Source organism: Puccinia triticina, chromosome 1A, assembly GCF_026914185.1.
Source record: "Puccinia triticina chromosome 1A, complete sequence".
In the NCBI taxonomy this organism is placed as follows: Eukaryota; Fungi; Basidiomycota; class Pucciniomycetes; order Pucciniales; family Pucciniaceae; genus Puccinia; species Puccinia triticina.
In genome coordinates, this window is record NC_070558.1 from 6,910,956 (window position 1) to 6,935,693 (window position 24,738).

General features: G+C 44.5%; 5 protein-coding genes across 5 annotated transcripts; 3 read left to right on the top strand and 2 right to left on the bottom strand.

The window, feature by feature from the left end:
• Positions 1–1,350: 1,350 nt before the first annotated feature.
• Positions 1,351–3,147, bottom strand: PtA15_1A750 (uncharacterized protein; the record flags this gene model as incomplete). The annotated part of the gene is made up of 3 exons (XM_053165810.1): positions 1,351–1,385; positions 1,490–2,974; positions 3,042–3,147. 3 exons carry the CDS (start codon positions 3,145–3,147, stop codon positions 1,351–1,353), a joined length of 1,626 nt encoding a protein of 541 aa, XP_053016964.1.
• Positions 3,148–6,104: 2,957 nt separating this feature from the next.
• On the top strand, positions 6,105–7,700 carry PtA15_1A751 (uncharacterized protein; the record flags this gene model as incomplete). The annotated part of the gene is made up of 3 exons (XM_053165811.1): positions 6,105–6,410; positions 6,876–7,028; positions 7,113–7,700. The coding sequence occupies 3 exons, from the start codon at positions 6,105–6,107 to the stop codon at positions 7,698–7,700; spliced, it is 1,047 nt and encodes a 348-aa protein (XP_053016965.1).
• Positions 7,701–9,827: 2,127 nt separating this feature from the next.
• On the top strand, positions 9,828–11,310 carry PtA15_1A752 (uncharacterized protein; the record flags this gene model as incomplete). Its single annotated transcript, XM_053165812.1, has 2 exons — positions 9,828–10,026; positions 10,103–11,310. 2 exons carry the CDS (start codon positions 9,828–9,830, stop codon positions 11,308–11,310), a joined length of 1,407 nt encoding a protein of 468 aa, XP_053016966.1.
• A 7,942-nt stretch (positions 11,311–19,252) lies between these two features.
• PtA15_1A753 (uncharacterized protein) lies at positions 19,253–19,519 on the top strand (the record flags this gene model as incomplete). The annotated part of the gene is made up of 1 exon (XM_053165813.1): positions 19,253–19,519. One exon carries the CDS (start codon positions 19,253–19,255, stop codon positions 19,517–19,519), a length of 267 nt encoding a protein of 88 aa, XP_053016967.1.
• Positions 19,520–19,560: 41 nt separating this feature from the next.
• On the bottom strand, positions 19,561–19,776 carry PtA15_1A754 (uncharacterized protein; the record flags this gene model as incomplete). The annotated part of the gene is made up of 1 exon (XM_053165814.1): positions 19,561–19,776. One exon carries the CDS (start codon positions 19,774–19,776, stop codon positions 19,561–19,563), a length of 216 nt encoding a protein of 71 aa, XP_053016968.1.
• Between the last annotated feature and the right edge of the window lie 4,962 nt (positions 19,777–24,738).

The window sequence follows — 24,738 nt, forward strand, 5'->3', positions numbered from 1 at the left end:
GCACGTAATCCGACAGTACAACTGCGGCGCGTATCACGGCAGGTTGGGGGTTCGAGTCGCACCTTGAGTCGGTTGGAGTTGGACAACATGTAAATTTGGTCGCAATGTAACAGAAGCGCGGGGAGCTGGCGGGAATCCGGAATTGGCTACTAGATAGTCTGTATAACAGGCTTTGCACACCTATCTAGTAGCCAGGTTATAACAAATAGTGGTGACCCGCCAAGCGGTACCGGGTGCGGTACCAGGTATGTGGTTCTGGCTGGAGAAGCGGTGCGGTACCCAGGTACCGCCTGCCCGCACCCGCCCTAAGCCACCTATTACCAGATTGCCGCACTGCATCAACTATCCGCGCGGACAAAGTTGTCTGACAAGTAGTCCGACAAACTTTGTCCAACGAGCCTGGCAGCCCAGGCTCAAACATTGTGCAACTCATCAGACAAAGTCTGTCCAAAAACTGCTTGGACAATCTCGTCCAAGCGGTCAATTGCTGCAGTGCCAAGACACGCTGGACTTGGACCAGCTCTCCAAGAGGAATACATCCCTTGGTGAGCTGGGCCATGACCAGCTCCCTGGGAAGCTTACCCTTGGCGAGCTGGTGTAAAAAATCAGCTCACTGAGAGGCAAGTATTCCTTTTGGCAAACTGGTCAAAATCCAGCTTGCTGCAAGGAATACTTACCTCTCGGCAAGCTGGTCAAAGTCCAGCTTGCCGAGAGATATGTATTCCTCTCGGCACACTGGGCTTTGGGATGTTTTGGAGAGCTAGTATCACGGGTATACCGCCTCCGGTACCGCCGGTACCCGCCCAGGCGGTGCCGGGTGCAATGCCGGGTTCCATCTTTTGGTCAAAAATTCACCCAGTACCCGGACCCGCAACGGGTACCCGGGTCCCAAACGCCATCCTTAAATTCAGTCTTCAAATTTTCCAACCTACAGTTTTGATGCTGTCTGTACCAGCTACCAAAAATTAGAAGCCCATCTATGGCACTGATTTATAGAGCTGACAGAGTACAGAACCATCAATCAACCAACCGGACCATTTTTGGTGGATTTTTGAAAAAAAGTCTAGGCAAGCCAGAACCACCCTCATCTCCCGTGGTTCTTGAGACACCCAATTTTTGTTTTTCCTTTTGCTGCATACAGAAAGATGTTTATGAGTTTTTATTTTTTTTCCAAAAAAAACTTAAAGATATTGAAAACACGCCAGGCATTCCGTGAAGCATTTTTACCAGTGATCAAATTGTTAATTACATACGTAAATTTTACCATAAAGATTATGAGCTAGTTATAAGATAGGTAGATTATTACTGATGGAAGGCGGGCTATGCGTTGGGAGTTTTGAGTTAAAATGTTCAATTGAAAGACAGAATAGTATATTGAAGAAAACCTGAAAAGCAAAACGATCATTGTGGGTAGTCAAGAAATTTCTTTTTACTTCAGCCCTGCCTGACTGGGTAATCCAAAAATATAAGATTTTCCAAAGCAATGTACTATCAAGGGTCGTCGAATTTTCTACTTTTCCGTTTTCCCTCAAGAATGTTTCAAAATTTTCAAAGGCAGATTCAAGAATATTTGAATTGTGTTCATCCGACGTGATTCCTTGGCTTTTGGGAAGTATTGAGTCAATCATCTCCACATAAAATAAGAATACAAGTCCTAATCTGTCCTTCTTCCTTTGTCCACCAGTCTGGATAGGTGCATCTGTCTTGAGGTTGAGTTTGGTTTTTTGATTCCAAAATGTAATCCATTCTAGACGTTTTTCCATTAACTTGCGGAAATGTTGTTGATAAAACGCCGTTCTTCTTGCCTTGTTTCCCATCATTTCCCGAAACTCAGACGCGCCATTTCTGGTCCGATAATAGCAACTCAAGAACATCTCCACAGCACCGTTTTTACCGCCGTAGTCTTTCTCATAAATGACGAGCTTATTTTCATTCGGATTGAAAGCTTTTATTTTGGCAATTATATCCTGGTCTTCGGATAACCAGCGGCGTGCTTCAAGAACATCATGAGTAAATTCAAGTCTCGTAAACTGGTCATTGCGACTACTTGATGGTTGACTCGCAAGAGAAATGTCGAGTTGAGGATTCTCAACAGGTTCTTTTGCGATCTCTTTTTGACGGGAAGCCAATCTGTTGAAGATCAGGTTTGCAAGAGAGTCGTCTAAGTTCTTGGGGTTAGAGCGTAATGAAGATCCCTCATGAGTTCTATCCGTTCGGCTGGTTTTGAGCGCCGGAAGTTGCCTCTGTTGCTCGGTGCGAGTATCAGCAAAAATTATTCGACGTTTATTTCTTTGATTTGCTACCTGAACAGAAGCCGAGTCAGAATGTCGTTGTGCCCTATGCGAGGAGACAGCTAGTATATTTGATAAACGCCCGGCCATGTCGTCTGACGTCGGATCAGGAACGTGAGGGGTACCATGAACGAAAACAGGCTGTCGAAAGCTGGCTGGGTTGCCTGGCATCGGGGGCACAAAATGTCCCCCATTTTGTACGTGAACAGGAGTAGTCCGGGGTTTTAGCGTTTCAACATACTTCACGGCCCGCTCCAGGAGCTCGGTAATCCTTCGGCTATTTAACACGCGTTGCGCTTGATTAAGAACACTTTTCGTATCGTATACAGCCTTGTGCAGGATGTCATCAAAAGTTTGGGGGTCTGGTGGACCGTGTTCTAAGTTCCGCAAAAGATCGATTGTTTGCGGTTGATTTTGAATCTCGTCTTGTTTCCTCCTTTTGGTCGATGGCGTCGGAAGGTGAGTTTCAAAAGGACGCTTCGTTCCACTGTGAGCCTCTGTAGGAACTTCTCGGGGATGAGTTTCCCCCCAGTTCCCGGAGGATGGCGACGGAGTAGGATTGGGATGAGTGCCAAGTGTTGAGAGGAAATCAATTTCTCGCTTTTGCTCTTGGACCGCCGATCCGCCTGAGCCCAAGTTTGCTGCATGCATATCTTCTCGGGTGGTGCACTCGCCAGCGTTTTCTATTGATCGGAAAATGTGTCCTCCGAAATTAGGGACCAGCAGGGCATAGGAAGGAAGTTCACTCACTGTTAAAATTAGAGATAAAATCCCTAGTAAGCTGTGGTAAGTCATCTACAGCACTGCAGGTAGTCACCCAGCCCAGTAGGACCAGAGAATAGTTGGCGATCTTCATGCTGTTGTTTTTTGTTCCTCTGCCTGACAGAGATGTTGTTGAGGGGAATTTCGTCCCGACTAGCCCAAGGGAGTCACTTATTTATGTCCCAGGAAATCATCTATGTACATCGAGGCGGGAATGCTTGAAGAATTGTGAAACAGTTTCTTCTTCGAAAGTTGAAACGTGTGCATAGAAGACATGGGTCAAGCCTTCATGGATTATCCATGGCACACCCAAGCTAACCCTCAACAGTGACCGAACTGCTTTCGGAATCCTAGACTTCGTACAAAACATAGAGTACATACATACAGACGGATCTTGGCACCCCTCCATGAGTCTCTCTCAAGCTGTGTCATTCTTTCCATGAAATGTTGGAAGTGTTTTTTTTTAATGTCAAGAGTCCATATTCCTCTTGTTCCAGCTTTTTTTTGGCTATTTTGGTGTTTCAGAGTCAGGGCAGACAAAGCACTGCCAACCAGACCCGAGTCTACATGGATCACGTCTCGTATCCAACCTTGAAGGGTGGACTACAAAATATCGACATGCAAAGCATGCACAGTTTGGCAGCCATTTGGGGCCGGTGTGCTCAGATCTGGATCTGAAGGGCTTCTGAATCAATCAAATGGGGATTTTTTTGTTGGCTTGTACGATAAGGAAACCAAAATTGTTTATCAATCTCACATAACATAATTAAAAACAGATCAAGTGTGCGCATAAAACTGCTTGTAGTAGGGCACACGGCTCACATTGTCAATTCCTCAGCAATTCTCGCAGCTCATGCATCTGAAACCAGCAGAGCACATGATTAATGAGGCCATAGCTATGTACCAGCTAACTGATGTGGCAGTGATCTTTTTCAAATTTGCATAAATGTGTGCAAACATTCCTCTTTGGTTCATGATCATCTTTTTTCTTGCGCACATTAGGGGGTTTCACAATAAGCATTTTTGCTTCCCGCGGCCCTAAATTTTGTTACTCGCGGGTGCCATACTTGCATAAAAATTAGCCTAAATTTTAAGTGAGAAAACACCTCGAGCAGCCTCAAAGTGATACTCGCGAGTGGACTCGACGAGAATTCTTGTTATCTTAAACCGTAGACCCCCTTTCTACAAACAACCAACCATAACACAAACTCTAAACCCCCAAAGCACCAACCACCCCACCACAACCCTTTGGCCAAGCAACATCATCCTTCAAAATGGCCAATCCAATGGTGAGTTTCTTTTTTATTCTCCATCTCCACATACTTTTTTTTTTTTGCTGATTGTTGAGCTTAGTCCCAGTGTCAGCTGGCTACTATGGCAGAGCCACCGTGACATAAAAATATACAAATAAAATATAAAAAGTAGTTTTACATATGAAAGAGACATTATTACTCTTACATATGTAAAACTACGCAAAAAACATTAAAAACACTTATAAATAATTAATTACTTAGCTTTGTGTAATTAATAAGTAAAATATTATGAAAGATTCTGATTCTACGGGTAAAATAACCTAGGGTACCTCACTTACATGTACCCTTAATTATTATCCCTTCCTTGTGTAAACTAACTTCAAAGTTTACGCAAGTGCATCACGCCCCGCGTGGATGCACTTGTATGCACATATATATATAAGTACATATATTTACAACCATTTTCAGTGACGTAACTGAGGTGTTGTGTACAGTTCAAAAGATAGCTTTATTTGTTGCGTGGCGCACCCAAGCCCGCGTGCTTTGTTGCCTAGAGCTCAAGCCCGCGCTCCTAGTGTAAATATATGCATAATGCATAAACTAGCCCGCAACCAAAGCGCTCAGGTTACCAATAAGTAAGAATGGGCCAGAATACGCCCCAATAACAATATTACATGTGTTATAGGGCTTGTACACATGTAATTAATCACCAAACAAGATGTAATTACCACGTCATTCAATATAAAAACATTCTAGACTGAAAAGAGCTCTTGCAGCGTGCACAGGAGACACTAGAAAGCGCCCCAGCTTCTCCCAAGCCTCACTACACGTAAATTACAACTGTAGTAAATATGTAGAAGGGGTCAAATGAACTGGAGCAATCAATAAGCGCCTCCAGAACATGTATAAAGCACTGCTTACACGTGTACTAGTACACAGAAGCCAGTTCTAGTACCTTCTGTGGCACATTTTCACGGAAATGAGCGTCACAGAACCCCCAAACCAGCCCCCATGACGTGTAAGGCACGTGTAAAATCACGCAGAACCTCTGTAAAAGGTCCTTGGCAACCCTTGTATCCAAGCCCCAAGGTTCCACGACCCACAGCGCCTTCTAGCGCAACCAAATTGCCTCAGAATGCGCCCACAAGTGTCCCCATGTCCCCTGGGCGCCCCTGGAGGCCTGCCTAGGCTATATAAAGGGCCCTTTCTCCGCCCAAAAGGAGATTCCCCAGCTTTACATTACATACTAGAATTTTTACCCGCCTTCAAACAGCCTTCTTAGCCTGTGATTTGCCAGGTAAAATACCTACTTTCGTGATTTTTAGCCCCAATTTCCGCCCTGAAGCTGTCCAGTAACCACCCTGCCCTCAAGATTACCTCCCCTGAGCGCCTCCAACTGCCCAACTTCACGCCTGAAGAACCTCAAGTGCCCCTAGGGTCTTATACTAGTAAGTTTAAGCCCCTTCTCTTGAGATTCTCCGCTATTTCTTTCTGGGATTTGAAACACCCCTGTTTACAGGCCCCAGTTCTTCATTCTAGAGGGATTAAACACCCCTGATTTATCAGGCCCCTCTTAGAATTAATTATATTCATTTTATTACGTCAAATTGGCCCAAATTGGCCCAAATTGCCTTATTTCTACGCCTTAATTCCCAACATTTACGTTGGAATTAACCCTTATAACTTTGTCTTAGAGTTTTATAACTCTAATCTCTTGCCTTGCACCACGTGTAGCTAGAAGGATATTATCCTTGGCATCACGTAGGCTGACACCCAGTTACCACTTGATCCCGCATTAATGAGTGATGTGAATCCATCCGGAGCGCCCAGAAATACGGTTGACTCACAAGAATTGCACGATTCTCAGCCAAAGTCACCAGCCACGACCACCTTGGCTGGGTCTCAGAAAAAGCGAGCTGCAAACTCAGGCGAGCCCAAGAAGAAGCGAGCACGCCAAACTAAAGAGGAAATGGCGGCTGCCCGTGCAGAGGAAGAAAGGATGAGACAAATCAAAGATGCCGAGAAAGAAAAGAAGAAAGCCAAGAAAGAAAAGAAGAAAGCCGAAAAGAAGGCAACCAAGAAGAAATCCGCCGGTTCTAGAGCTGTCCGTTCACAATCAAATGCGTCTCAGACTCAATTGTCTGCCTCTCAGGACAAAGAGGTGACGGACCTTAATCCACTTTTCAACCAGTCAGACTACGAGAACATTTGCTCTTACCTCGAAGAAAAAAGTAACTATACACAGCTCTACGGAGATGGATCAAAACCCGCCGTAGGGGGTAGTCATCTGACAAAATTGGCAGCTTACAATGTATTTGCAATATACATGAATGATCACTCAAATCGGCGGCTGCATCTTACGGGCAAGCAACTCCGCCAACGGATGGATTGATACAAGGAAAGGTTCCAAAAGGCGAAGCACTGGGCTGAGAATACGGGTGCTGGAGTTGAGGAAAGCAATGGTCCAGCAACCTTTCATCAGAAACTTGAGGAGAAGTGCCCGTGCTATGATCAAATGAACGAAATCTTTGGAAAAAAACCCAATGTCACACCCCTACTCGAATATCAGCCAGGCAGAGGTGCTGGGTTATACGACAATAGTAGTGAAGAGGATGACAGTGGGACGGAGCAACCTGAAGACCCCAAGCGATCTAATTCTCCTGAGGTTTTTTATTCTGATTGGGTGCCGACCCAGGACGAAGCGGAGCACCAACCATCTCAGGTAAAGGCTCATGATCTTGAACAATCACCCAGCAAGATTGAAGTTCAAGCCACTGATAACAGGGCTGATTTCCAATCACTACAGGTCGAGTCTGATGGCCAAGAAAAACGCAATCAAACTGCTGCAGAAACCCTCATCCCAGATGTTGTGAACAATCTCGACGAACTCCCACCGCCGCTTGACTTCCCACCACTTGTTTCCAGAACCGACGGGGGTAACACTCAGGCCCAACCAAATGTGATGGATGACCGTGTGGATACTTCGAGACGAGACAGCTCTGAGCATCTATCACCACAGACCCCACGCAATCCAGTTTGCAGACAAAAATCTCAGTCCATTCCACCCTCGACAAGTGCTTCTGAATCCACCCAGACTCGTCGCCAGCGTTTCCCTAACCAACGCGCCGGTAATGCGACTAGGGAAGGCCCACCAAAGGAGGCATCTTCCAAATCCAAGATGTCGAGTGTTGCTGGTGCGTTTGGGGAATCGTCCGAGCAAAGGTTTGGCTTCTTAGATAATCATATGAGTTGGGAGAAAGAGAAGTATGGTCGCATTGAAACAAAGGAGAAAGAAATCTTTAGCTGGGAAAAGGAAAAGGACGAGCGCGATCATACCGAGGCAAAGGGAAAGGCGGCTAGGGAATTGAAGTGGGAGAAACAGAAGTACAATTGAGACGAAGCAATCAGATCATCCCAAGCAACGAAAGCGTACAGACTGGAGAGCGCGAAGCTTCAACAGCAGCGTCGCAAGGCGGACAACAATCACAAATTGCAAAGCGAACGATTTGCTCTCGAACATTCACAATTTCAAGAAGAAGCAAAAGAAAGAAACGAGCGAAAAAAGGCTGTACAGGAATGGCTTGCTGACGGCAAGACAATATCCGAGATTGAGTCATTGATGCGTATGATTTATGGAGCGTGATCTTGTACTCCTTTTCTGTTGCTCATCTTGTGCGTTCACTACGGTATTTGGTTCTCACACTTCAAGTAGCTTAAATAAACGAACAACTCTCTTTTTTATCTTGGTTAACAATTACTGTTGTCTCATGAAAATGGTCTACAAGCGTAAAGAGAAATTCAATGAATTACTTAAAAAAAAGCAATCAAGATAACAAGATATAAAGCTAAAGCCTATTTGGGATGGTCCCAATGGCACGGTGGTGATTGAGGCACTTGCGCTGGACCAATTTTTGGTGATCGGCAGCACTGGCCGAGTCAGGAGGGCCCGCGGTTGCCGAGTCTGGAATGTTATCTTTGTTTGCGCAGAGCTCGTCCCAGGCATCCCCAAGCCGCGCAAGCATGTTGTGTAGAACAATGCAGACATTGATCCATCGTACTATCTCTTTCATGTCTTTTTTTTTCCAAAGTCCAAGGCGAAGTTGCTGGAGAGACGCCCATCGGCCCTTTAGTATTCCGATTGTATGTTTGTTTCGCACTCAAGACTTAGCCAGGCAATAATTGAAATCTGAGTTTACTGGATCGTGTGCCGCCGGTGCTTTGTACCCTGGGATGCATGTCATCGTTAAACTGTACGCCGTGTCCGCCAGAAGGTACTGTCCTACATGATTTGCACCAATCTTAGCAACCACTTGCATAACCAATCTTAACAAAGAAGCTCACCTGCATCAAAATGCTGTTCTGGATCGGTGTGAACAGACATTTGCTGAAACACAAAGCTGTCCCCGCATGATCCAGGCCAACCGGTCAGAAAAGAGGTAATAAACTTGTCGCAGTCGCATATAATCTGGCCGTTTATTGAATATTGTTTTTTACGATCCCAGTAGACCTCGCCATCGAGTCCCGGCCGTTGGTACAAAGGTATTGTTGTGCCATCTACAAATCCAATGCAACCTTCAAACCCTTCTTCTTTCATAACTTCCGATATTTCCAGTCGCCAATTACAATCTGGCCACACAATAAACTCGGAGTCAAGGCTGTTGATTGCCCTGATGACTCTCCGACTCACTTTGACAACAGTTCCGTGTGCAACGGACAGATTTCGAGCAAATCTTCCAACCGAAGCTCCGTTTCCGTTTGATCCGAGGTGCTCTAGTGTCAAGGCCAACTGGTGCAGTATGGGAAGCTGGGGTCGACGGCTGTTATTGTGGAATACTGCGTTGTCGATGATTTGGTTGAGGAGCCAGACGAAGCCACTTTTCGTTGTTCGGACGGATTGTTTGAAATCAGCAGGTCGCATGTCAAAGAGCCGGCCCAAGTCAAACTCATCGTGAGTTCTTGCGGGGAGTCGTTCGTTCAAGTAGCGTCGCGAGAGGACCGATTCCAAAATATTTCCAACTTCGGCCTCGTCCTCAAACAGCATATCAATCACTAATCTCCCCGAGGCATCGTTTGGGTAAAGCATCGTACCAAGGGTTGGGATCGAGGGGATGTTAAGCGCATTGTTGATGAGGTTGTTGGTCTCTTCAAAATGGAGGAGAACGTGAATCATGAAGAGATCACGGATGATTGCTTGACGTTCGCTGATCTTGCGCATGGCTGGGACTTGAGAGGAATTCGGGAGGTGGGTGAGTAGGGCGAGTCACAAGCACCCGGGAATGTTTCCATCACCCAAGGAATACTCGAGCAGATTTCTTGGGTCATAAATTTTAAGGTGCGCAGCTTCTGCGCAGCACAAGTAAGGAGTACTCGAGTTCACTCAAACTCTTTCCCGGGTATTCTTTTGTGAAACCCCCTATTGGCTCCGGCGGGCTGCTGCTGCGGAGGGGCGTCCCATGGACCAACCGCTGCCTCAAAGCGGGTGGTGCCCAGCACTTCTGCCGCCAGCACCACACCAGCAGAGATGGACTCACCAGCAGCAAGCACCACCATCCTCCTCTCAGAACCACTCCCACTCTCATTCCCTTCGATCCTCATCAACCCAAAACTCAAGCATCTCTCCAGCCAACTCCCAAAGAACCACCATCGCCCCCAGAAAACAGACCCATCCAGCGCCGACACTCGGCCGATCGGCAAACGGAGACTGCAGCGGGTTGCCAATGGTCAGTCACTTCCCCTGCCCAAAGAAACCAATCATGCCCAGCCTAATTTGTTGGTTTTCCGCCGTTTAAACAACAGCTCAATTCAGCTCGAATCCCCATGTCAGTCGGCCGACAAGTCGGGACTATCAACTCTGGACGGCAGACCCGCAGGTGAAGTTCCCCACCCCGCCGCCGCGAGGATATCCGAGTTCGCTATACATTCCGCCGGCGGAGCCGATCCCGCTCGACCCGTTTTCGGCGACGATGGGCGCGTTCAACCGGTCCTTGAAGGGCGTGCGGAAGAACATCCAGCGGCTTGTTGGGGCCCATCCATCCGTAGAGGGTGGACCGGGGCCGGTGGAGGAGATCCTGCTGAAGATTGATGAGCAACTGGCGCGCTGGATCGACTCGCATACGGTTTGGAAGACGACGGAGACGGACTACTCACGGACGATCGTCGAGCCTACTCCCTGGCCTTCGCCTGCGCCCCTGAGAGACAAGCCTCTATCGGAGCCCTGTTCGGAGCCGTCGATTGTCGAGATCAGTCGCTCCCCGCACATGTTGAACTGGGAAGTCCGGAACCCCTTCGGCCGATATCTGGTGCACTGTGTGGCCCGTTATTACGGCATCGTCTCCTTCTCCCGTCCGGCCGCCTCCCCCGCCTCCGAGCCTGCACTACCCGGCTCACAGCGAACAGTGGTCTGCATGGTCAAGGCCCATTTCCCCACCCAAAGAGGCTCCCGGATCGACGGTAACCAGTCCCTCGATACGCCTCCCACCACCGACCTCGACAGCGAACTGTCGGCACCCGAAGTCCTGTCTGAAGACTCTGGCGCACTCACCGACGGCGCACTCACCGACGATGAGCGCCCACCTCCACACACCATCCCCCGGCCCTCCCTACCACCTGTCCTTCCGACATCCATCCGAGTCGACCAGCCTGCCAAGCTCCTCTCCAACCATCCTGGCCTCTCCGATCCCGAGGCTGCTGATCACTCGTCCTTGGACTCCTTTGGGGAAGACAACGACGAGGATGAGCGAGAGTCTACAGCCAGTAGTGCTAGAGACGAAAACAGAGCCGAATGGACAAGCCTTGGCGACCAACAAGACCCCAACCAAACCATCACCGCTCACTCTCTCTCTTGTATTGTCCAACCTACCCCGGCTCTTCTCCACACTTCCGCCACCAATAGCCCAATCAAAAATCCAATTCCTACTACTACTGCTTCTCCTCTCAAATCATCGTCTGTTAAACTCTGCATCGACCGTCCCCGGCTCGGCTTTTTGGAGTGGGTTAGGAGTTGAACATTTTCCCTCGTTTATAAGTACTTTCAAGTTGCCGATTTTTTTGCAATTATGATCAGCATTTTTTCACCCCAATGAAATATAGGAAGACACATCATGCTTGAAGAAAAAGTCGATCGTCAGATTAGTGTATAAGTAGCATAACGCCTTCGCACTTTACGAAGGTCTCCTGACATAGCGGATGTGTATATTTGGCAGTCCTTCACTCTTATATTTTTTTTTGTAATCTATCATTCAAGCCGGAATCTCCGGAATCTATTGCCGGAGAAACTTCCCTGCCTGAAAATGTCTATTGTCTGTTGAATGCAAACTGAATGCTACCGTTGAAATTATGCGGTTCAGGAGCAAATATTGTGTATTTTCACCTGTAACTGTATTTGACAAGCAAATTTTAGGCTCTGTTTGGATGCACCATTATATATCATAAATGGGCAAATTTATGATATGCAACCCTGTGCAACCCCCAGAGTTTTTAGAAATTTGGTGGCAATGGGGGATGAATTTTGGGTCTAGGATAAAAATAAAACTTTAGAGCCAATTTTAAGGACTTTATGGACAATTTTTTACAAAATGAAGAAGTTGCTCTGATTGTCAGGGGACACCCAATCCTGTACATCTTGCCATATTTTTAAAAAGTTGTTGATAAAGGCCTTAAAATTGACTCTAAAGTTTTATTTTTGTCCTATTGTGAATTCCCCTATTACCTTCTTCTCTTGATGCTAATTTCGTTTTTTGAATACTTTGCAAAACATGATTTCCCAGGTTCAGAGTGGATCACCAAACAACCAACTTGGTTTGTTTGAACCAAGCCCGTGACACGTGTGCAATTGCCAGATGAGATACAACGTGATATGAGTAACCCTTCTTTTTTCAGTTTCTCTCTGCATCAATCCAACGGTGCAACAAATACTATACATGTATTGTATTGTTTTGTACAGCATATATATTGTATTTGTATTGTATTTTTTACCCAATACAATACAATGTATTTTTTGAATAATGTATTGCCCTCCCCAAATGTAATATTTTGTGGATTGGCATGGTCAATACATTTTTTTGAAATGTGTGGATTGGCATGGTCAATACATTTTTTTAGAAACTTTAATTATTGGGTGACCAATGCAATACCAATACGCCAAGACAATTTGTATTCAAAAATAAATACAATACAATGTATATGCTTATACAATACATGTATTGCATTTGTTGCGCCGTTGCTCAATCAGTGTTCAGAACGGGCAAGGCTATGGCTCTATGTATACATGTGTCTTTGCCTATTGATCCCGGTGGCATGCTGGGATATGACAGCTATTTTACTTTAATCCCAAATTTTCCAAATATTTTTATAACAAATTTTGATCAGAGATGCAAATCCAAGTTTATTAAAGACACAGATTTTCCAGAACCACCCAAAAAAAGATCAAGGGTTTCCCCATTGTACAAAAAACACATTCAAAAACCACAAATTTTCCTCAAACAACACAAAAAAGCACTCTAAATTCTCAACCTAGCCCTCAGGCTCCAGTATCAGCAGAAGTGCTGTGTCCACAGGCTCATGAACCCCCAGCCTGCGTCAAGTGCACGGGTCAAAAAGGTTGGAATTGAAGGCCCCTGGCCTGCAGTAAAGGCTGCTGAGCAGTGGGGGGCCCACTCTTTGCCCCTCAAACTGCGCACATGCAACAGCGGAGGGATTGAGGACAATGGATAGCTGGAAGTGCAGCATTTCCAATTGCCTGGGGAAAAAACACTCCAAGGGGATTCAACCTTTTATCTTCTTTATCAAATCAACTCTTGTTGTCAGAGTGTTAGTACTGTCACTTCTGCCACTACCACCACGCTGCCACTTGAATCCATGGCAGCTTTTGCAACAACCTTAATTTTGATTGTGGCAACAGCGTTCACCCAACCAGGTTTCAGGCCCATTGCGCCTCAGCCTTAAGATTGACCTAATTAGTATGATTGGATCACACATTTCCACCCAATTTGACCTGGTGGTACCAGGCATCAACGGAATGTGTGCCCATAATGGCTGGTACAACCCAGACATGGAGAGTAACAATTGCCAAGTAAACCCGGGTACCTGCGGCGGGTGCGGGTACCGCCTGGTTTTTTCGCCCAAAACAGACACCCGCACCCGCACCGGCACCCGGCACCCGCGGAGGGTACCGCGGGTACTTGCAGGGAAGAAATGTGCCTTTTTGATGACCAGTGTGTGCCGGTCACTGAGAGGGTTGTGTACCCTCTTGATGACCGGTGTGTGCCAGTCATTGAGAGGGAGGTGTGAGGAGGTTTGCCTTCTTGATGAACAGTGTGTGTGCTGGTCATCAAGAGGGAGGTGTACCCTCTCAATGGCCGGTGTTTTCCGGTCATTGAGAGCTGAGAGTCAAGACCCCCTTGATGAATGGTCTCTGCTGGTGACAGCTCTGTTTATGAAGCTTAGGGCAAAAAAACTGTCAAAATAAGGGTTTTGGGCCCTAGCACTATAACTGTGCTGATGTAAACACTGGTAAGTTAAATTACCAAGTTGGTTACGTGGCAAATATGGCCACTAAAATGGTTTAAACACTCTTTAACAGAGGAAGGATTAATTATGTAATTATTAATTACAGGGAATTAATTTGGCGTAAAAGTAGGTGGTAAGCGCTTAAACTGATTGGCTGCTTGATAGAGGCGGAGGTCTTACAGCAACTGCTTATAAGGATAAATCTTTAAATATGCTAATAAGGGATTTTTGATGATTTAAAGGGTTTGATGCAGTGGATTTTGCGTGCTGGGGATGGTTTAAAAGGAAAAGGGGCTACAATAGTAGCAGGGGAGAATATTCACGACAAACTTACAGTTTATGGGCGGTGAATGGTCTGGGGCATCTTTTCCTGAGGGCCAAATAGGCCTCTATTTATACAGGGGACTTCAGTGGGCGCAACCACTAAGTCCTTTTCTCCCTATGGAAGTATCCTGAGGTGTACCCGGGAACAAGGCTTGGCTGTGGGCAATTTATTTGTATTATAATAGACTAATTTCCCTGACTCTGTCACATGACATGTTTATAACCAATTGTCATGTGAAAGAGCTTCAGTAGAAGTCTACATAATGCTTTCACGGGGTATTTTTACACAGCTAATATTACTCTTTAATTTACAATAGTTTAATTTTATGTACTTTGTTTATTTTACTATTTTTTTGTATGTAATACCTTTTTTGGTCGCTTTCTGGGGCCAATTCTTAATTATAAAATTAGGGGCAGGCTAAATCCACACCAAAAAATTACTTCATCCACTCCAAAAATGGAGTGAACAGTAGTCCACTCCAACTTTCATTGGAGTGAACCATAGTCTACTCCAAATTTTGTTGGAGTGAACAAAATTACACTCCAAAAAACCCTGTTTTTTGGAGTGTAACCATGATGGACTCCAAAAATTTTGGAGTGAACCCAATTCCACTCAAAAGATATATTTTCCAAAGTAAAATTACGGACTTACTTCGCGCACTGCGGAAAACTCTTTGCGCACTGTGGGGGTCGTCTTCTCAACGTCCCGCGCCCAGTGCGCGCTTTCGCCACAGCTCTTTGCGCACTGTGCATTCCCCCAAAAAAACGGCTTGCATTTCTTGAGATATTTTTTGATGAATCAATAGAATGGCTTTTTATGATCCCCCTAAAAAATAATCAAGTCATTTAGGGGTCTCCTTGAGCCTAGAGAAAATTGACATGAAAAAATCATATTTTAACGCGGCAGGAACCTGTAATATTGCTTCCTGTGCCACAGTAGCCCCAAGAATTTCACAGTATCATGGCACATGTGCAAATTCATGACCTGATAATTTTCAGAATTTTTCCCAGAGATATAAGGGGTGCGCGGCAGGCTTAGTAGGAAAATTAATGCTAAATGTATAGCTTTTTTGTTACACACCCAAACAGTTCCAAAATTTCAGAAATGTTTGCATTGTGAATATTCTCCGCGCCATAAATTTCTTGGCAATAGTCTGTCATGATAACATGAGATGTAGTGCGGCGGGCTTAGTTGGAAAATTACTGCTAACTTATCTCATGTTTTAATGACACACTATTGCTAAGAGCTTTATGCCGCGGAGAATATGCAAAATTGAAACATTCCTGAAAATTTCAGACTGTTTCAGTGTGTAACAAAAAATCTATACATGTAGCAGCCATTTTCCTACTAAGCCCGTCGCGCACCCCTTATATCTCATGTTACCATGACACAATATTGCCAAGAAATTTATGGCGCGGAGAATATCCACAATGAAATCATTTCTGAAATTTTGGGACTGTTTGGGTGTGAAACAAAAAAGCTATAAAGTTAGCAGTAATTTTCCTACTAAGCCTGCTGCGCACCCCTTATATCTCATTTTATAATGACACACTATTGCTAGGAATTTCAGGGAATTAATTTGAAGCATATCTCTCTGTGCTCTCAAAATTTCGTGCCTTTGGTGTGCGTAACAAAAAAGTTATACATATACGCAAAATAATAAACGCAATACCTATTTGGGCTACAGGAAAGCTGGTGAAAATTCTGAAAATTATCAGGTCATGAATTTGCACATTTACCATGATACTTTGAAACTTTTGGGGCTACTGGGGCACAGGAAGCGATATTACAGGTTCCTGCCGCGTTAAAATATGATTTTTTCATGTCAATTTTCTCTAGGCTCAAGGAGACCCCTAAATGACTTGATTATTTTTTAGGGGGATCATAAAAAGTCATTCTATTGATTCATGAGAAAATATCTCAAGAAATGCAAGCCGTTTTTTTGGGGGAATGCACAGTGCGCGAAGAGCCGTGGCGAAAGCGCGCACTGGGGGCGGGACGTCGAGAAGACGACCCCCACAGTGCGCGAAGAGTTTTCCGCAGTGCGCGAAGTAAGCCCGTAAAATTATTCATTTTTTTGGAGTGCACGGATGTTCACTCCAAATTTATTGGAGTGCAATATTCTAGTGAAACAATTCAGGGTTCTCAAAGAGGAACAAAACCTTATGTCAGCATCATATGTGTATTTAAAATACATCAAAAATGATGTATGCACAATTCTTTCAGTATCTACAATGACTAAAACCTTCACCAGAAATAAATTTGGGGGGATTCAATTAGGTTGATTCATGTAACCTGCATACTACTGCTAAAATGTTTTCCTGGTACTCCATCCCAAGAACTTGGAATATACATTGTTCAAAGTTATTATACAGATTCAAAATTGCATTTTTTTAAATTTGAGAAGCCTTAATCCACTCCAATAAATTTGGAGTGAACATCTGTGCACTCCAAAAAAAAAAATGAAAAAATCTCCCTTGGAAAAAATATTTTTGGAGTGGAATTGGGTTTACTCCAAAATTTTTGGAGTGCATCATGGGCACACTCCAAAAAACAGGCTTTTTTGGAGTGTAATTTTTTTCACTCCAACAAAATTTGGAGTAGACTATGGTTCACTCCAATGAAAGTTGGAGTGGACTACTGTTCACTCCATTTTTGGAGTGGATGAAGTAATTTTTTGGTGTGGATTTATCCTGCCCCTAAAATTAGTACATGAATGAATAGGAATAAGGAGTTACTTTGAGTGGGTGACCCCCCTTAATTTATGATGAGGAATCTGATTCTGCAATAATAATTCACTAATTATTATTATTTACTAAGTTATTGCAGTTTTTTGGATACTTGATGTATCTCTAAGGCTGACAGCTGGGGTCATCAAGAGGGCTGTGTGCCTTCTCAATGACCGGCACACACCAGTCATCAAAGGTGTACCCTATGATCAATGGCTGGTGTGTGCCGGTCATTGAGAGGGAGGTGTGCCTTCTTGATGACCAGTGTGTGTGCTGGTCATCAAGAGGGAGGTGAACCCACTCAATTGCCAGTGTGTTCCGGTCATCAAGAGGGATGTGTGCCTTCTCAATGACTGGTGTGTTCCGGCATCAAGAGGGTACACAAGCACCAACTGTTCATTGAGAGGGGTGCTGCGGGGCGGGTGTTGACCACGGGTACCCGGGTACCTGGTGTTTTTTTTGCCAAATTCCACCACCGCACCCGCACCCGGCACACGCGGGCGGGTACCCGCTGTACAGTCGTGGGTGCTGGGTACCGCCAAACAGGTATCAATATGTTAGTGTGTCAGGAAAATCTGAATACATTTGCCTGACACATTCTCCAGTTGCTGAATTTTTTTTCAAAATATTTAAAGTTAAGGGACAATTCCAGGGGAACAAACCTTGAATTAACCAGGATTTGGGTGTGACTTCATAAAATCTCCCTAAAATTAGTTTTGTACATATCACCAGGGGGGGGGGGGAATGGTTGCACTCTCCAGAGAGTGCCAGATGTTAAATTGTTTCAGGAAGGCTGCCAGATGTGAGCTGTGCCTCAGTTTTAACTCAGTCATGTGCTAGCTTGATGTTATGACCAACTGATATCAATCTTTGCTGTAGTCATGCTTTTATAATCTGACTCAAGGCCAAGGCGGCTCCGCCGCTGCAAAGCCAAAACCCATATCCCCCCTTCCTTTGCAGGCTAATTAGATATATAGATCAAAATTTAGTCAAAGCTGGCTTGATCATTGATTTTCAATTTCACACTCTCAGTTAGATTGCTTTAACACATTGCAAAAGAAAAAAAAGCTTTATAGCAACATGCACCTGGATTATGAATTATTTACTTCTCTATTTCATTTATCCAAGATTGAGGCCTCTTTATGCAATCTTGAATTTGAAAATATCCACCTCAAGGATTGTTGACATCAAATTTTATCTTGTGGTTAACTCACTGTAAAAAACTACCTCCACTTCAAACCAGCCCACAAATTTATAATTTATCACATGAGAGGGGCAACTCCAATATGTGTCCAAAATCATGCAGAATATAGCTGGTTTATTTTCATGACATATTTCCCAATAGCTTTAAATCACAAGTTCTTGATATGAATTCAGTTGTTTGCAAAGAAGCATAAGTAATAAATTTGAGTCTGAGAAATGACATGAAATGTGCTCCAAATTCCAATCAATCCACTTGATATGATTTTGAATAGCCACCATGTAATCTATTATGGATTCTGACTTTCTTCAGGCTACAACTACTTACTTCCATCCCATTACTCAGCTCAGGGAGCTGTTGAGTAATACATATGTATTAGTAGGTAGACAAAATTGATTCTTGCCCATTCAAGATCAAGCTAAAGCAGTGTCATAAATAATAGACAATCTTTCTCTAACAACTCAGACAATAGTCAACAGCAATCCCACAGACTTGGCAATCAGAGAGAGACTGGATATGTTTCCAATTGATGGTAGATCCTGTCAAAATAGCAGAGGCCACAAGAAGAAAATGAAAAACACACAGCAATGTGTATCATGTGTGGAGGGACAGACCTCGTGGAGATTGTTGACAACCAAAGGGCTAAGTTCACAGGCCCCAAAGCTGCCAAGAATGCAGAGGAAGCAGGCAAGGCCTTGGGGTGGATGAAGCCCAAGAGGGTTGTGGCAAGCCTGAGGGCGTCGAGGGCGACGCAAGTGGCTCGGCGTCCAGGATGCTTGTCTGCAGCGTTGGGGAGCAGTGGAACAGGTCTCTTTTTAAGCTGGACGGAGCCAGGGACATAGATTGTTGCCCGTGTGATGTGTTCGCATAGCAGGCTATAGGAGGGGGAAGGAGACGTACGTGTGGATGTGGAGGCCAATTTCTTGGTAAAAGCCATCCAAGATCTGTCTGAGGCTGTCGTAGCAGTCAACGGGGCACCGGGAGATCGTAATCGGGGGCCATCCTGCTGCTCCTCCTCAAACGAGCTCGGCAGAAAGTCGCGGGGACGTTATAGGAACTTCCCCGCCATCTTTGGAGGCTTGCTAGTCTTCTCACCCACTGATAACATCAACACCGACGGGATCTACCCAGCCAAATATACCCATCAGGACGGCATTTGGCTGGAGGGACAGGCAGCGGTGGTGATGGAGAACTACGACTGCTTGTTTGCTGAGACTGCACGGGAATTTTACCGTTCTCCTTCCACGAGAACCCTTCCGCCTCCCGCGCAGCAGAGCCGGAAGACCGGAACCGGCGCCGAGCTTGTTATCGGACCAAACTTCAGCACTGGCTTGTCCCCCGAGAAGGCTGCCACGGCCCTTAGAAACGCCGGGACCCAGCTGGTGATTGCAGTTAGTTTTGGCGAGATCCTTCAACAGAACGTGATCAATAACAGTAGAGAGGCATTATAAGTGAGCTTAGTATTCTTGATGATTGTAGACAAGGGAAAAGTTCAGGGACATTCCTCGATGTCAATCACCCGTCGATGGCCTTTTTCAGCCAATCCGATGGCCAGTCCACCAGGACCGGAATGATAATCTTGAGCAGACTCTTCTTCTTGTACTGGGGCAGCCTTCTGGTTCTTCAATTGACGTGGTAGTTCGAAGTGAGGCGTCAACTTGGTACGGTATTCGTATTCTTTGGGCGATTGCAGAGTCAGTTCTACCATGGGGATTGAGGATGGATCGAGACCTAGACACAAAGTCAACGCTGATTAAGCAGTGCTGTCCCTATGGAATTTGGCTTTTTGAAACAAACTAAGCCAAAAAGTGTTTGAAAGCTTTCTGGACCGCGATTTGTTTAAGATCCAGCTGTTTCTGATAATGGATCATTTGATACTAAACAAAATACACACGGGGATCAGTTTTGAAATCTAGGAAGTTATTTTGTTTGGATCAAGTAGAATTGGAGGGAACAACTTGCCTGGCAACACTGCCAGAATAATTGGCTGGGCTGAGGTTATCCCAGTTAAACTGGGATGCAATCAACCAATTCAAACTTGGGTGATCTCAACTGATGAAATATAAATCCAAGACCCCCCTTGGTTTTATATTTGATTGGTTGAGATAAACCAAGTTTAAATTGGTTGAGTGCATCCCAGTTAAACTGGGATGACTTAAACCCAGCCAAATATGCTGGCAGTGCAACCAGAACACTTTCCAAAGTATTTACATCTGATCAAGGCATCATTTCTTGATTCTCCAGCTGTCACAACACTGATCAAATCACCAACCGAGTGAGTAAAATTATGTCTAAAGATTCTGGATCTTACTAAATCACCTGGGACACAGAATGGTATGACAAGAGCCCAGTTCTTTTGGGGTGAAATCGCGATTCCATCTCCTACAGAAGCATACCACATTGTCAATCTACAAGTTGTTTGTGTGCTCCTGTTAGAAAACAGAGAATAAAAAAACCAACCAAAGCTACTCAAGGCTGAGATCTCCACCTCGATCTTCAAAACCTTGATGAGCATTTGTTCAGGGAGCAATAACCGTCTCAAATAAAACTGTTTTAGCGTCCATCAAGCTACACGAAGTCCGCGAATTAAATCCACAGAAGGTAGAGCTTGGGTTATTGGTATTTGGGAGGGGTGGATGCTTGGGCCAAGGAGTGAGGAGAACCCTTACTTTTCTAATACTTCCATTGAGTTTAGGGGAAGGGTGAGGTGGCTAGCGGTTGACGGACGGCGAGTGTGAATGGGGTGGACAACACCTATTGGGGGAGTTGCTGGTGCTTCTAGCAGACGGATGTTGGCCAAGTTCAAGGGGGCGGTCACAGATGCGGTGGATTTTGACATTGCCAAGAGCCAAAAACGGTAGGTGTTGCTGGTCGGGGGGATGGCCAAGCTGGAGCTCAAGGGCCAGTGGCGTCAATTTGAATTCAAATCTTGGCCCAAGGCTGTTGATGGTTGGGTTGCTTGCAGCTTGGGTGGTTTCTGGATACATGGTTGTTGTTGTCATGTGCAGCCCAAAACCAGACAATGCCTATCCTGTCAAACCACCGCCTTGCAGGTTGGAGATACCAGAGGGGTGTGGCGGTGGTGTAGTTTCAGGGCTTGATTAATGCTAGATCGTCTATAAAATAGACTTTGGCTTGCTTGCTTATGTGCGCCAGGGCGTCCTCTGCCGCTGTAATTCCAGCGTGCAGTTCGTCCTCACCCCTCCGCTGTTGCACTTGCGCAGTCTGAGGGGCTAAACTTGTTGGCCCCCCTTTGCATAATGCCTTCAATGCGGCGCGCTGGGGGCCATCCACCCACTATTTTAAACCCTGCTAGACAGGGATGGATAGTGGGTCTAGTTTGTGGTGTTTAGATTTTGTGTTAAGAACACTTTTTTTGTGATTTGTTTTTTTTGGAAGGGGGAACCCTTCCATTTTTTTTTTTTTGTAATTTTGTTAATTTGTAGGGGGAACCCTTGATCTTTGTTTCTGTGTTTCTCTGTCTTTAATAAACTTGGATGAGTTAACATCACAGCATGAGGCTGTGGCACTCGAGATAATTCCAGGCATATTTTCCTCTGTAACTAGGGATTGTTGATTTAGACCCGGGTACCAACCGGTACCTGGGTACCCCCTTGTTTTTTGTTCCACATCAGGTACCTAGTACCGCACCCGGAACCGCCTGGCGGGTACCACAGGTACTGCCAGCGCTAGCTTTTGTCTCCATTGCCATAACCAGCCCTCCAATACTTAATTAACTACCATTTATATTGCAAGCATCACCAAAGACCTTAATTTATACTATGTAAACTAGCCAAACCAACTCATACTGGGATTAATCATCATCTAAGACAATTACCTTTCTTTTAGAATTCTTTGTGGTCTTGCTGGAATCCTCGTATTTTTGTTTCCATCCGGCCAGGGTACCTTCTTTGATTCTTCTGGTTTTTGAATAGAAGGCAACAGTCATTCCGCCACTTATTGAGTTTGGTCCAAGTCGGTGCCTTCTTGATGGGAGGAAGACCAGGATTTTGAGGTATTTGACTTCGAAGAGTTAAATCAATTCAAGGAAGCCATGCAATCAAGTTTACCTTACACCAATGTACAAGAATCAATTCAAAATATCCTTATACAGCATGAAAAATACTACAAACAAAGGGAATTTTATGATTACTATCCTTTGGAAGATCTTGATTCAAAGTTTTTGTGTCTTCTCAAACACTTTGAAAAATTTTCTAGAAGAATTGTTGATTACTATGAGGCAAAGTTTGAAAAATTGGTCACAAGAGAGAAGTTAGATGGAAAAGTTGAAAAAAACAAATTCCATACTGGGCATTTTATGTTTGCAAAGGGTTTCTTGCAATTTTGACTGTTTAGCATCACTTTCTTTCCAAGTCTAAAATGTCAAATCTTTTAATTTCAATGGAAAGGAGTTAAAACTGAAAAAATATTAATCTCATCAGACTCCAAAATAGTAGTGTTACTATTGTATTATATTTACCAGATGATCAATCAAATTCACATTTTGTGTTCCATTCCTTTTTCATATTTCCCTTTTAATAAAACACAACCCATTCTTAGTTTTTTCTCTATCACTAAACAGGCCAGACTTAACGTTTTCTAGCTAATTACCACCTAGTGTTTAAAAGAATTTTTTCATTGCAGAAATGTCAAGAGACAAGAGAGAGAAAAAAAATACAGGGAAGAAAAGAGTGGCAAAAAATGTACTTGTGTGGAATGAGAACAGAAAAAGTCTCACAGAGGGTGATGTACATGGAACATAAAGATCAGAGCAGACATAGCTGAGAGCTTTTCAGGATTCATCTGCTATGAATAAGGCCCCGTTTGGCTGCCGCGGTATACGTCATAAATGGTTGAATTTATGACGCCGCGACCCAAAGTTTGCCCCCTGTTGCCACCAAAACTTTGAAGCCCCCGGGGGTTGCGCGTCATAAATTCGACCATTTATGACGTATAACACGGCAGCCAAACGGGGCCTAATACATTGCTCCACAAACTGCCAAGAAAAAAATATGACCAACAAGACCATGTTCAGAGTAAAGGAGATGAGAATTGTGTGAGGGCTGGGTCTGGCTAGAAAATAGGAAATTTGTCAGCCTTAGAGTCAACTCAAGTCTGCCTTTTTCTGCCTTTTACATATGAATTACTTCATATCTTTTTCATCTTAAGAGATAACCTTGTTTTGACTTCATATTCTGTTTCCTCATGCAATTTTAACACTAGTTGCAACTTATTAATTCCTTGTAACTATACTCCTTCCCTGAGTTATTGAGTTGTGGCGCGCATGCGCAGTTGTGACGTGTCAGCGCTACCAGACGCGCCAAACCACATGTACATATGTAAATTAAATAAGCAAACTGAAACATTTTTGTAGTCAGGATCCCCCTTGCCTGAGGCGGATCTACAGACTTCAGCACACCAGAACCACACCCCAGATAACCCCAGGATCACCACCAAAGAGTTTACAACACTCCCAGTATACCTACTGTCACAGGCGCCTAGGATATTGACAGTAAGTAACCTTTTTCACTGAACCTTGTTTATCTCAGAGGTACAACTCTGTGTCTTGCTTCATCTACTATTCTTTGCTGGCCTTTGCCTCATTCTTGATCACAGGGCTGTCCCTTCATATCTGCATTCTTTTTCTGTGGTTTTTGCAAGAAACAAACCACATAGGTTTCCCTTTAAAGAACCTTGACTATCCAGAAGGAAGCTAAAAAATTGTGGCTGGATTAAACTTATCCAATCCAGGATCCCTCCACGTTTCTTTAATGGTGAGAGGAGGCTGTAGCACTCTCTAGCACAGCTTGGCAGCACTCTTCTGAAGAGGTAGCATTGCCAGTGGACGTGAATTCCCACCAGAATAACCTTGAATATCTGCTTATCTTGATCCTGCTCAGTTTCTCTCTCTTTTTCTCTCTCTCTTTTATATTTGTACTAGAGTTCAAAGCGGCTACGCCGCTGCACCTTTGGGGAAAGAGGGTAACATACCCTAAACCACAACCCCCCCCCCACCTCTTTTGTGTAAAGAAATGGATACTGAAGGAGGAATTATTGTCAAAAACATGTACATATCTGAATAGCAGCAAGATCAAAATTTCACTTCAAAAAACATGATGGATGATAGCCAACAAATGGAGAACCAAATTATCCCACCACCCCAAAAGTTTTTGAAAAATATTCACAGCATAATCAATTTTCAAGTAGTGTTATTTTCTCATACAAAAAATCTCTTATCCTAATCAGGTAATATGCCAGTGGAAACATCAAGCTGGATTACTGCACTCTTGAGACCAAGAATGACCATAATGACAACATATGGTAAAAAAAGTCTGGGGTCTCTTCAAAGAGGGGGTGTAGTCATGACAATGGTGAAAGGTTTTGCTATGTGCAGTGAAGCACACCTGGAATTCTGAGTGTGCAACCCACTTGGTACTACAAGAACTTCTCTTTGGATCCCTGGGTTTCCAATGGTATATCCTGATCCAATTGAATTGTCATGATGCTGTAGGGAAATATATAAGACACTATGAGGTTGCCTCACATCACCTGCCAACAATTTGCATACACTGGCTGACTCTCACCTTCTTTGCTTCAGGGTTGAGAATTTACATGTTTTTATTGTGGAAGGAAAAATAAAAAAACTATTAATCCACACAGAGTTGTAAAA